The 13142-nt window shown below is 45.9% G+C and overlaps 4 protein-coding genes across 4 annotated transcripts; 2 read left to right on the top strand and 2 right to left on the bottom strand.

Moving 5' to 3' along the window:
- Nucleotides 1-197: 197 nt before the first annotated feature.
- On the top strand, nt 198-2090 carry LOC118503904 (putative transferase CAF17 homolog, mitochondrial). Its single transcript, XM_036037695.1, has 2 exons — nt 198-290; nt 373-2090. Exon 2 carries the CDS (start codon nt 395-397, stop codon nt 1502-1504), a length of 1110 nt encoding a protein of 369 aa, XP_035893588.1. The 5' UTR covers nt 198-290; nt 373-394; the 3' UTR covers nt 1505-2090.
- LOC118503907 (cysteine-rich DPF motif domain-containing protein 1) lies at nt 1375-2090 on the top strand. Its single transcript, XM_036037699.1, has one exon. The coding sequence runs from the start codon at nt 1631-1633 to the stop codon at nt 2048-2050; it is 420 nt and encodes a 139-aa protein (XP_035893592.1). The 5' UTR covers nt 1375-1630; the 3' UTR covers nt 2051-2090.
- An 8-nt stretch (nt 2091-2098) lies between these two features.
- LOC118503905 (cytochrome c oxidase assembly factor 7 homolog) lies at nt 2099-3638 on the bottom strand. The gene is made up of 2 exons (XM_036037697.1): nt 3309-3638; nt 2099-3232 (listed from the first exon to the last, which is right to left on the bottom strand). Exons 1-2 carry the CDS (start codon nt 3409-3411, stop codon nt 2544-2546), a joined length of 792 nt encoding a protein of 263 aa, XP_035893590.1. The 5' UTR covers nt 3412-3638; the 3' UTR covers nt 2099-2543.
- Nucleotides 3639-4242: 604 nt separating this feature from the next.
- On the bottom strand, nt 4243-6147 carry LOC118503906 (NPC intracellular cholesterol transporter 2 homolog a). Its single transcript, XM_036037698.1, has 4 exons — nt 5824-6147; nt 5643-5762; nt 5120-5295; nt 4243-4696 (listed from the first exon to the last, which is right to left on the bottom strand). Exons 1-4 carry the CDS (start codon nt 5921-5923, stop codon nt 4616-4618), a joined length of 477 nt encoding a protein of 158 aa, XP_035893591.1. The 5' UTR covers nt 5924-6147; the 3' UTR covers nt 4243-4615.
- Between the last annotated feature and the right edge of the window lie 6995 nt (nt 6148-13142).

Here is a 13142-nt window from a genome sequence, read left to right as displayed (position 1 = left end):
CGCGTGGATGCAAAAGAGCTATTTTTCCCTTTTTAAGTGAAATGATCAAGCGCATAGGAAGATGGAGGTGTTCATAGTAATCTTTTCAATAATTCCTATTAAAATTGAGCTAATCTTTGTAGATAAAACGTTAAAATAGGTTATTGAATTACCTACGGCAAATAACGCACAACGGACCTACAACTTCCAAGCATCGCGTCTGTCATTCATTCAGCTGTGCATTGTTTACAATTGATTTGTTGCCACCGTACCGCTGCTGCAGTCGTGCCGGAACTGCTCAATTCTTCTAGGTAAGCATTGTACCGTAAAGTCCGCTGTACCGATACGTGCGCGATAGTTAGTTGCGCACTGAACATACCATTCTTTCGATAGGAACAAACCAGCACAAATCGAAATGCTTCTCAGACGGTGTACTACCAGCACCACCATCAACACCTTACGATGGCCTGCTACGAAGCTACTAGCCGTTGGACAAAATATACACCGACCGGTGGCTGGCACACGATGGCTTCATCGAACCGTCCCAGCACAGGCCCCATTCACCGTAGCACCACTGCCCGAACGCAAGTTTGTCCGCGTGCAAGGTCCCGATTCGGTCAGCTTTCTGCAGGGGCTAATGACGAACGATATGCGACACTTCGAACACAGCGGGGCAATTTACGCAATGTTCCTTAAAGCGAATGGACGCGTTTTCTGTGATACACTCATCTACAAACGACCACAGACGGCGGAAACGGACCAGCACGATTATCTGCTCGAGTGTGATGCCACGGTGGCGCCGAGGTTGGAGAAGCACCTGAAGCTTTACCGGTTGCGAAAGAAGGTGCAGGTGGGAATGGACGACGAATACCGGGCATGGGTTGCGTTCAAGGAAGAAACGGTGCCGGGTGAAGAAGAAGCAGGCCCGGTTACAAAGGACCGATTACATGTCGTTAAAGATCCTCGTTTGCCAAGGCTTGGATACCGGGTGTTTAGCAGCAAAGAAGAAACCGCCACAAGGGAGCTTTTGAAAAGCGTTTTCCCTGATGCAATAACAGCGCCGGACACATCACTCCCGTACACCGTATTCCGCTACTCGCTCGGCATCGGGGAAGGAGAAGAAAATCTTCCGGACGGGAAATGTTTCCCGCTCGAATGTAACTGCGATCTGCTGCACGGCGTTAGCTTCCACAAGGGTTGCTACATCGGACAGGAACTAACCGCAAGAACGTACCACACTGGTGTGATACGGAAAAGGTTGATGCCGCTCGTGTTCGAAACGGCGCCCAAGCTGTCCGCCGCCGACCCGGACGCGTTGCGTGATGCTGAGATAAAAAATGCGGAAGGGGCCGTAGTTGGGAAACTGCGTGGGCTGGCTGGGAATCGTGGTGTGGGATTGCTGCGCATTGAGAAGGTTCTACCCGGAGGACAGCTTACGTTGAATGTGGCAGGCGAAGCAAATCCCATTCCCTGTCACACTAGTAAACCTTCCTGGTGGCCCAAAGAGCTGAACACACGAACTTAATTTTGTGTCCCCATATTTTGAGAAGAGCAAGAGAAAAAATACGTTTTGCAAAGGATTATTAGCTTGTTTTTCTTTCTCTCTTTCTCGTTTTGCATCCGGTAAACCGCTTCCTGTAAAAAAGCAGAAATGAAGACATCACAGCATGCCTCGACGGAGCCGGCGGTGCGAGAGAAAGCCGTATTAGCAACAGCAGCAGAAGAACCACAGCCGACTGTGATCGCTTTTCGGTGTGAGCTGTGCGGTTTAAGCGAGAGCTGCGATTATCGAGGCCGCCGACCACCGTTTGCCAGCAAAATTGAACTTCCCGAAGAGTGTTACGTAATGCGCGATCCATTCGCGCCACCACCACAAGCCGTACCGGACAAACCGTCGAGCGAGCACTATCTTCTGCTCGGTGCGAATTGCAATCTGTGCCGGAAGAGCGTCTGTAAAGCGAGTGCGTGTAGTTTTTTCTACGGGGCTACCTTTTGCCGGCATTGTGCCACGAACCGGGTGCAGGAATTTCCGCTCGAAGTGCGGAGCAAAATAAAAAAGCAATTTGCCTAGTTACCGTAGCTGTGCTAGGCACAGGGATCAATTCACTGAAGGCGTCGATTTTTGTTTTGTTTTAAATTATATTACTACTTCTCAAGCGGAACAACATTTACCGGCTTCTACATTCACTGTCGCTAACTGTCCAACGAACGATCCGCGAGTGTTCCGCCCGGGACACAATGCGGTCCGCGGTGTCCGCGCTTTTCCCCGTACACACACACACAGAGATACACAAGCACGCCTTTTTTCATACCATAACTGAACGCTAACTAAAACGCTAAAAAGGTGGTTATGCCTCTATGATCGCCACAACGGAACGGCGTGTCCAACGTCCTTTAACAAAACAGTTACAATTTCCAATCTTTTCCCCTTTCATTCTCATACTTTTTTCTTCTTTTTCATCTCTCCACCAGTACTAATCGGATGAGTCCTTGTCTCTTTAGCTCGATGGCTTCCAGTTCCAGCTGAACACGCGGTGTCCCTCGCTTACCAGTGCTCGGCTCGCTTACGTCGGATTCAATCCCTGCTGGAATGTGAGTTGCTGCTGCTTCTTGATCTCGTCCTGCATTTCCAGGGCAAGCTTTTTGTACTTTTCGGCCTTCTTTTCGTCACGCGGCGTACCATCGCCCTTCGCGTACATCTGGCTCAAATTGGCACACGCGTACATGTTGCGCAGCTCGCACGCTTTGTACGCGAACTCGAACGCTTTTTCCATGTTGCGTTCCACGACGTACGCACCGGGCGGTCGCTGTTCTGCCGTGGGCTTTGATTCGGCGGCTTTTGCTGCCTGCTGCTGCTGTTGCTGGTATTCCTCCTTTAGCACACCGGAGATGTACATGCCGGAAAGGTAAAAGCAGGCACCAGCATTGTTCATTTCGCAGCTTTTCTTTAACAGCTCAAAACCCTTCGTCACGTCGCGGGTGATTTCTTTGGGCATTAGCTTCGACACGAGCAACAGTCCACTGTGCAGACATGCGTCGGGATCGTTCAGTGTGCAGCCCTTTTCGTAGTAGCTGAACGCTTTCGCCGGATCACCCTTTTCCGACGTGCGACCCTTGCCGAGGAACGTGTAGTTGCCGTACTTGAGGCAACTCTTGCCATAGTTGTAATCATCACAGTTCGACCGGTACACTTTGGCGGCCTTTTCAAAGTCTTTACGGATGCCTTCTAGATAATCGCCCAGCAGGTGACACACTGAAAGGACACAAGCAAGGGTTAAGCGATTCAATTGCTCCGGAAAGGAGGGCAGGAAAGTCACATTCAGTCTTACCTTCCGGTTTTTTCTCCGAATAACAACCGAACCGGTACTCGACACCCAGCTTGTCGATGTACTCCTTCACTTCGGTTTCGTTTTTCAAATCAAACGAAGACATTTTTTTGAACGCTACTTGCTGTGTGACCGCGCCGATAATACACTTTTGCGGGCGAGCTATCAAACTAGTTTATAACAAACCGCGCGAAAGACTTCGACCCCCGGGGCCGCAGAGAATGAAAATAGGTGCAATTCGCAACTTCACGTAACTTTTGACAGATGCAAAATATTTTCCTTTTTTTTGTGGTTTGTGTTTTTTTCTGTTTCGTCTCGAGCTGTCAAACGAGTGTTTTGAACGGTGGTGACACCTGTGGCTGCTACAACTTGTCGTCGTGGCCAAGGTATATAGAGGCTACAAAAAATGGTTGCAAGGAGAATTCAAAACCCAAGTCGCTTGATCAGTTGATCATATTTACATTATTGGAAAGAAATATGAAAAAGAGCATAATTTATTGGAATTATTTTTGTAATAACATACTTTACGATCGCTTCATTCGCTGGATAAAGATATAGAGTTGCTCAAAATATCCATTATTACATGTGTTATCAATCGAATGCAACATAACATATGTGATCTTGTTAAAAAAAAAACATCTGTGATGAATCATCACCTCAGTCAACCCTTACCTAATCCCGTACGTTAACACGCGATCGGCTTCCCTCCGCGGAACGGCTTCCAAGCACGTTTCGCTTGTTTGGTTAAATGCAATCAAACAATCAACGGCAACGGCCCAAATCGCTACGCCACCGGCCGACCGACGTCGACGCCGCGGTACCACCACGCGGGAATAATAGATTGAAAAAAAGTTTCATTTCCGCAGCTGTGTTGCGTTGACTCGTAAGAACCAGACCCGCAGCCGAGCGGAAGAATCAAATGGGAACGCGCGTGCACTCGGCGTTTGTAAAACTGTTGGGCTGATGTTTATTAGATTGACGGCTACTACACGACGTTCAATTGTAATCTAATTAACGGATTAAGGAGCAGCTTGGCACCTAGCAGCAGCTGGCGTGGCGGGACAGAAGAATCCGGATCGAAGGGAAAAGTGAGAGCTTGTGAGGCAGCTGTGAAATCATCCGGGGGTTTAGACTGCTAGTGGTGTGGTCCTCTTATCTTCTAATGCATCCAAGATTCGTAACGGCGACCGTCCATTTGCATCGCCAGAACCGGACCGGAATAGAGCGAATAAGCGTCGCAAAGCACGTGCTTGACCTGCTTGGTGGTGTAGAATTTCGAGCTGCTTTTCGGGTTACTTTCCCCTTTCCGTTTACTGAATTTTGGCCGGAATCAGCACGCAAAGCACATCCTTATCGCCTGCCATCAGTTCCCACTTTACCTCGACGGACACCTGAGCCGAAAGATGGAGAACGAGAAAAACAGCACGGGTTTAGAGCAGCACTACGCCGGCCCAATTGTATCAACAGATGAAATGGCGACGAAAATATGGCGAGCTGTGCGAGCAGGCAAGTGATCGCACATCGCACAAAAAAAAACGACCACATTATTTGTTTTGATACGCTACGTTGAGTTGGTGATCGTTTTTTTTGGAGGGGGGAAAAAATAGGAAAAACGATCAACATGTTCCGCTTGATGACGAATTTTAGAGCTCGAAAGTACGATAGAAGCAAACAATCTATTTGTAACAAAAAAACTGATAACTGAAGCGATAAGCAGCAAAAAAAGTGCGATGAGAGGCAAATGAGTTTAAAACGTTTCATTAGCGATGATCTAGAATGATGCCGTTTGCTCGTTAATCTGCTAATCTGCTTACCTTGGGATATTGCTTCAGCACGGGCAGGGTGGTACTGTAACGGTAGCTGGTATCCTTCGAGAGCGGACACTCGAGCCCACTGTCCTTGCATCCGTTGTCGTTTGGTAGCTTGAACGGTACCGCCATGCCGAGAATGATTCCGTGCACAACCGCTTTCAGTTCCGACAAGTCCTCGGCTGTAGTGAGGGAGATAGAAATAACCAATAGAGCGGATGGATAAGAACCGAGGCTGACTCATCTTCACTCCGGGGCGGATTCGAATTAGCCTCAAACGACCTTAAGCTCGTTAAGCCCGTGAGCAATAGTGGAACAAATTAGTTAATTACTGTCACTCCTACGCTCGTTTTTGCTTGAAGAACGTGCCAAGGACAGGAACGTAAAGCGACCTTGAAGATGTGTAGAATTGCTATGGCTTCTCGCTTATCGTACGGCATCATGCATTCTTCCCGTTCCTCACGTGGCTGCATTGTGCTTTATCACAAAGAAGGGCTTTTGCTTTGTGATTCATCCGATCGATACGTACCGCTCGTGAAGGTGATGGAGATGGTGGCGTTGGAGTTGCGCTTCAGAACACAGGACGCATCCGTGTCGGCACAGTTCGATACCTCCACCAGGGTATACTTTCCGATGGCCGTTTCATTAGCTGTGGGAAGGAAGGAACCGTTTAAGCGACCGCTACCATTGGCGTTAAATTAGAAGCGTACCACAGTTGGCGAACTCAGCTGCCCGGGTCACGCTTGGCATCAGGGTGAAACAAATGGCTCCCGCTAGAAGAATTATCGCTGCCGACTTGCTGCTCATCATGATGCGTATCTTCTCACAAAGCCTTTTCTTTCCACGCTGAGTCACGGTATGTTGCCCGGTGGGTTTGTTTGTTTGTTATCAGCAGCAGGTTAGAGGCGGCAGGGCAGATGCAACAAAGTCACAGTTGCTTGAGGCAGGATTGTGTTGCTACTACACCACACTCGCTGGGCACGTCCGATCGGCTTGAACTCTGGCACGTTTTTGAACGGTCGCACACACGAAGATGCTTTGGCTTTGATTTTATGTGCAGACCGCGCCGGCGAGCGTACATACGCACACACGTGTGCGGCTGCATGTATGGATTACAGTGGGTCGCATCTGCAATGGGACTTCCGCAAATTTTTAACTTCTTTACTGAGCTGTAAGTAACGGTGACGAATGACAATATTCCGAGGACCTGTAACGTCTCAGATCGGCTTAAGATCGATTCTTTTTTTCTTGTAAGTTGATGCAGGTCCTAGATCTCGGATGTCTTATCCCGGATATTGATTCATGGACCCCAGATCCGGGATCTCGAATCTTGGAATGTTAGATCTTAAAATGTTGAGATCTTGAAATGTTAGATCTTAGATTTTGGATCTTGGAACTCGGTTCTCGGTTCTCGGTTCTCGGATCTCGGATCTTGGATCTTCTATCTCGGAACTTGGATCTTGGATATTGGACCTTAGAACTTAGATTTTGAATCTTGGATCTTGGATCTTGGCTCTCGGAACTTGAAATCTCGAATCTTAGCGTCTTAGATCTTGGATCTTTTATCGTGGATCATCGATTTCGGATTTTGGATGTTGGATCTCGGATCTCAAATATTAGATCTCGGATCTCGGTCATCTTGATGTCACGGATCTGCTATTTACAATACCAAGAGAGCATAAAATCTAGAAGGATAACATCATTCTTTTTCCTGATACGAAACGATCATCTCTTCGTCCTCAAAGCGATCTTTTTCGTAATGCCAGGAGATCAGGTGATCTTCTTCTTCTCGAAGACCCTCGAGAGGGCTCGACCTGCAATTTCTGGCTTTCTGTGACTTGAAATTACCCGTGGCAAAGTAGTCAGCCCTGCGTACGGGGAGGCGATCTTGGGTGGGATTTGAGCCCCTGTCATGCCGTGTGAAGACCGGCGCCGTTATCGCCTCGGCCTCCGGACCGCCCAAATGGCGCCCCAAATCGCCTCGGCAGCGGACCGATCAGGTGATCAGGAGATTAAATTTTCTCATACTTTCTTTCAGTTTCACACCGTTGTGAAAATCCCACTTTTTTGCACACTCTGCACATCAATTTCTTGTTCACCATGTTTTGTTTTTTTTTGTTATGTTTTCTTGCATGTTGTTGTTGGTTTTTTTTTATTATTTTGTAACACGTTGCAATGTTTGTAACACCCGGTGTTATATACAAATTGTTCTGTTTGCTTGTTTTTGTTTTGTATGTTTAACGATGCGCTATCGTTTTCCTTCACTTTGCTTCATAATACAACATCACGTTCGCCGGGTTCTGCGCCATTTTCCATTTCGCTTTCACTTGCTCATGTTTCACCTTTTTTTTTTCTTTACTTTAATCCCGTTTTTATGCATACCTTTGTTCGAATTCGATTTTGTCCAACTTAGACATACTGACACACACACAGACACACCCACATCCCGGTCTAAACAGGCAATTGTAACAATTGTTCAGTGTTTTACCACTATTGATCAGCACACACAGACACGCACACACACGCACACGTTTACTATTTGTTTGATATTAATTTGTTCTTTTTTCTCTTTTTCTTTGTTGTTTTTTCTTCTTCTACTTGTTCACTTTCTATTCTCTCTTGTTTTACTGCTGTTATTCACTATTTTTCCATTTTCTGCATGTTCTTTGTACGTGTGCGTGTGTGTGGATCGAAGGTATTTTTTTTGAATACTATACTTCTTGATACATTTTCATGTAATTTTGTTTGCTGTTTTGATGCAAATTGATGCAAAACATGTAATTGGTTTGGTTGGCTGTGTGTGTGTGTGCGCGGGCGCGCGCGCGAGTGTTCAGTAAATGCTACACAGTTAAATTAACAAATACAATTCACGGATCATGGGAGGCGATGACGGAGAAGGGGAAAGAGGAGGAGGGAGAGAGAGGGAAGTGGGTACTTCTTCTTTTTCTTCTTACTTTCGCTTTGAACGTGCACGAGCGATTACTAGATGTAATAGTGACAGGCGGTTGACTTGTTAAATGCAGGGGTTTCCCATCTACTTGTTCTGTTTTTTTTTGGCTAAGGTACTTTAAACCTTTTCTTTTGGGGAGGGGTCTTTCTTCATCTTTTCCTTGGATTTCCTGGGGGTAAATTATGTTAAAAATATCAACATCGTGTACCGACCACTACTATTTCTATGCAAAAAATTAACCTGTTTATATAGGTGTATATGTAATGCACACGGTCACTTATTCTGTTTGTGTTGTGATGTTTTTTTCACCTTTTCACTTCAACACAAACACACACACACACTTACATACTGAGTACGTTTACCTTCCTGCTTTATAGAAAATACTACTAGCTCCTCCCCCCCCACCCTCGCATCTTCTTCTTGCTCCTTTCCACCCTCTCCAGACTTAGCATCCTTAATCGTCGTCAACGCTCTTAAACGCTCAACCGCAAAGACACATACAGACACATTTTATGCATTTCTATAATTTTACTGCTTCTTAACACGTTGTTGTTTTTGCACTAGCATTTTCAATCACTATTTTTCTTACATACTGCATTTTATCGATTATTAATATTTGTGCTAATGGGGGAAGGTCATCAAGAGCGAGGATACACTCCTGATGTTATATTAATTTTCCTGTACGAAGTGCGCGTTCGACTTCGACCACCATTTTTCTTTCTCTCTCCCCCTTTCTATCTCTCTTGTTTTGTTTGTTAAATACTACTGAGGGATTGCCCGGGGGACAACAAATCTGTTGGGTGTGTTTGTTTCCACCGGTTACTACTGCCACTACCACTATCCTCTACTCTACTGTACAGGGCCTGTACTCCGCGCCCCATCTTCCGTAAGCGGGTTTGGGCGCTGGACACTTATCTCTCCTGCTCACTCCCTTTTAAACGTCGAACCGTTTTCCATTACATTCGGCTTATCGTCACGGGGCAGCTTACAAATACAGTATATATATATGTATATGGCTTTTTTGTTTGCTGGGTCTGGCGCGTATATGTTGCCCCTGGGTGGCATGGAAAGCATTGTTCCACACCTCGAGTGCGTGCGCGTTATTTCATTTAGAGCTATCGGAATCCGTTTTATGTGCAATCCAACCGCGAACCGCGTACTTGTGGCTTGTGTGTGTGTTTTTTTTTCTTTTGCCCGGCTACACACCATACTCGAAACGGGACTGATGAAACGGGTGCGTGCCACAGCGGAAGAACAAGAATCGCGGCGCGTGTTGCTGCGGTTTACTTTGCGTTTTGTTGTTTTGTGTTTGGAAACTATAATATCAGCCCGACATATACACGGCCACACGGACATACATACACACACATGCATACATACAACACATACACAGGTAGAGTAAAAACACCGAACAGGGAGCCTATTTACATACACGATTTTGCATAAATTTTGTTTGGTTTGTTTTGCCTTTTTGTTCTCGTTTTTTTTTTGCTAAAGGCCCCTTCTGTTTTTTTGTTTGTTTTGGTTTTTGTTTATAGTATCCCTACGATGTTTTTTTGTGACCGAATAAACTGAATGCTTACAATGTACCAGAATGGCGAGAGAGGGTGGATGAGCTACTGAGTGTTGCAACTAAACCGCGCACTATTGGCTTGGCAATGTCTACACTGCTAGTTTCAGGTCGGTTTCAATATGCTGCGTACGAAGATTGATGTGACTGGAGAAACCCTGTATTTTATGGGTGTGTTGGTTTGTTGCTCTACTAGTTTATTGTGTATATTGGAGAAGGTGCACAATACTTTTGTAGATAGCATGTACTTGTATCAGGATTGTGTTGGATTGCAATACTTTGCATCCATTCGTAGAATTAGACAAGCATATTGAGAACTCAAGCTAGATGAGTACATATCTATCAGGTGTACAGGTTGAAACGAGCGGTCCGGTAGCCGAGGCAACAGCAGTGCCGATCTCCACACGTCAGGACCAGGGTTCAAAACCCATCTGGGCCATTCCTCCTTAGTGAGGACTGACTATCCACCCTAATGCGGTATCAGTAAGTCTTGTAAGCCAAATGGCAGCCATGTGACCTTAAGAGGTCGTTAGGCCAAGAAGGAAGAAGACAGGTAGAAATATTTGGTATTAATATTTTTAAATAAAAACAAAGCCGGACATTGCTTTCGCCTGTGTAGTGCAGGAGCTCTGCAAGGATTCTCAGCTGCTGAATTCCCAAGGCTTAAAAGGCTTCATTGTATATGACATGAGTTATTGGGCTCAAGAAGCCTCTTAAACCATAAGAATAGAGTGATTTAGTTTTTCTTCGTACAATTGAATTAGCTCGTAATACAAGACTGAACCTCGCCGAAGCTCATCCTAAAAGATGCCCTATCCCTGAAAAGGCTTCCCCATCGTGGGAAAATCTTCATACAAAGACTCTTATTTTTCAAGCGACCTCACCTTTTAAAAGAGATCGAAAGAGATCCCTTATAAACTGTAAGATCTCGTAGAAGAATGCGCAATTTCGTCTAAGCTTCATCTACCAAAAAGGCTTGTCGTCTAAAGGCCTCCTCGTACGCAGGGCTGACTACTTTGCTACGGGTAAACTCAAGTCACAGAAAGCTGGAAATTGGCAGGCCTAGACCTTTCGAGGTTTTTTGCGCCAAGGAAGCAGCAGAAGGTCTCTTCGAGTGTCCCCGTTCGAACGGACGCCATTTCCACAGGCTAATAGCCGTTAGTACGGCCCAAATTCTGGCATTGGAGGATAATGAATAATGAAACTGAAAGCCCTTGTTTCTTGCTAGAACCAACAACCCCGGAATAGGTTCCACCTGTACACCTGTGATAGCTTAAAAACGAAAATTCCCACTCTGTTTTCCTCTCAATTAAATGTCCACTGTCTTTCTAGGCGGTTTGAGTTTAAATATTCCAGCCCTTTCTACTGAACCAGCGCAATTAAAGGGGATGATGTGATGATGTGTGATCGGTTACAATAACGCTAAACATGTTGCACTGTTTTACCGGGTGGGGTTTTTTTTGTTTTTGCTAGTGTATTCGGTGGTGTGTGCAGGGGCGTTCCGCCACGTTCTACCCCACCAAAGCACAATAATATATCGCCACGGACGCGCTCGCACGCCGCGCTTTCCCTCTCGCTGTGTGAGTGTGTGTTTGAACGATGAAAGAACGGAAAGTCAAATCATCTACTCTAAAGTCTTGGTGTTGCATAACAGTGAGCTGCTGAATTTATACGTTATTTTTTGTTGTTTTTTTGTGTTAAATATACTTTTTTGTTTAGTTTTTCTTATTTCCTTTTCCTCTTTTTTTTGTATCTATTTACTTGCCATCCTGCCTTAAGCATCAGTTCCCTTAGCTTTTTTGTTGCTACACAAATAGACACATTGCTGAATTAATCGTGGTGGTGGTGTGTAGCGTTTTCACATGCATTGTGACCTAACGTTGGCCACACGCTGGTTGACTCTAAACACTGTAGGTAAACACCGAATGCACCAGAATGCATACATGGAGAGTACGATACTCAACCAACCTTATGCTACTGCTGCAGTACTGTAGATACGGGTGGCTGGCTGAGTGGTAAGGAAGTATCGGGAGGGTTTGTGTGGTGGGCCTTAACAAACGCGCTACTTTTACACAAATCCACTTCCCCCGTACTGCTAGCTAATTGATTGTAAAGTATCGATCCCCACATTTCCACTGACCGCGACAAAACAGGGACCAACACAATCGGAAACGCAAAACGCAGATCCTCATCCATATCCGGAGGATTTCTCCCAATTTCGCATTTCTAAACATTCCCACAATCGTCATTCGTCGTTCGTCCGCTATACTCACTATGTTGAGGATTGTTCGTGCGCGTTGTTTTTTGTTTGTTTTACTATATATTGTAGCTTTGTTCTGCTTCTTGTAATAATGCCTATATAATGCTTCTCTAAAGAATGTTATATTATATACCGCTGTCAGGTATTCGGGGGTCGCGCTCGTCCGGGTCCGGGGCTTCGGAAGAGGAGGAAGAATACGAGCGCCGCACACGATCGTGTGTGATGTTGTGTTGCGATTGTGTTACGGTGAAATCCACTCCACTCACTTAATTAAAGCCCAGTTGGATATAGTTATATTGTGTTACACGGTTATTTACGCCGTCTGTATGTGTTTTGCACGTGCTGGGTGCAACGTTTGCTTGCGATCATCTCTCTATTGTCATTGATTGTGCTTTGATGCTTGGTGAATGGTAATGGGCAAAACCGAATTTCCTACTCGCTACCTGTGTTGTTTGGTGAGATGTAAAAGAAAGTGATTGGAAGGAGTGGCCGATTGAATTGAGCCCCTTTGGCAAATGGCAAATGTGTGTGTGTGCGAAAGTTTCGATGAAAACCCATTACGCCCGTTCTAGCCTACTCCTGTATGTAGATGGTATGCGCGTAACTATGGCCGTTAAGTAATGCTTCTTCCCAAGCTCTTCCCAAAATCTCCTCCGGGCCCCCAGAGGGCAGAGGGATAAACGATCGGTAGCTGTGAGTATCCTGTTGAGCTTCTCGGTTTGACGCGACGAGTGCCTATCAGGCAACACGGAATGAGTGCCAGTCGGGCTACACTTTGTACAACACACACACACACTTTAACTTTGAATAAAGATTCATTCCTGCATCAAGCGTACAAGCGTCTACACGTCTTTTCCTTTGGGTGCAACAGTCCACTCGCTTTTTCCGCTTTGTTTCTCTTCTAGTTCAACAGGTTATGGGCCCAGCTCAGTGTGGCCAGTTCAATTGAAAAGTGCGCGACGCGGTTCGGAATCACAGTGATTTTTTCGGCGTGAAAAAATTAGGACATTTCCGGAAGGTACGCGGTGCGGTTAAGGAATCGTGTGTTTTTCGTGGTGAAAGAAAAAATCCAACCGGGAACGGTTCGGCACGAGCAAAAATGGATTTTTCGAAAGTGGGTGTCATCCGGCTGAACAACCGAAACTATCGGTCGTGGGCTTTCAAAGTGCAGATGTTGATGATGCGGGAGGGTACGTGGACGTACGTTGACCCGGGTGTCGCGCCGACACCGGTAACTCCGGAGTGGACG

The sequence above is a fragment of the Anopheles stephensi genome, chromosome 2 (genome assembly GCF_013141755.1).
Source record: "Anopheles stephensi strain Indian chromosome 2, UCI_ANSTEP_V1.0, whole genome shotgun sequence".
In the NCBI taxonomy this organism is placed as follows: Eukaryota; Metazoa; Arthropoda; class Insecta; order Diptera; family Culicidae; genus Anopheles; species Anopheles stephensi.
This window is presented reverse-complemented; position numbering and strand designations above follow the sequence as displayed.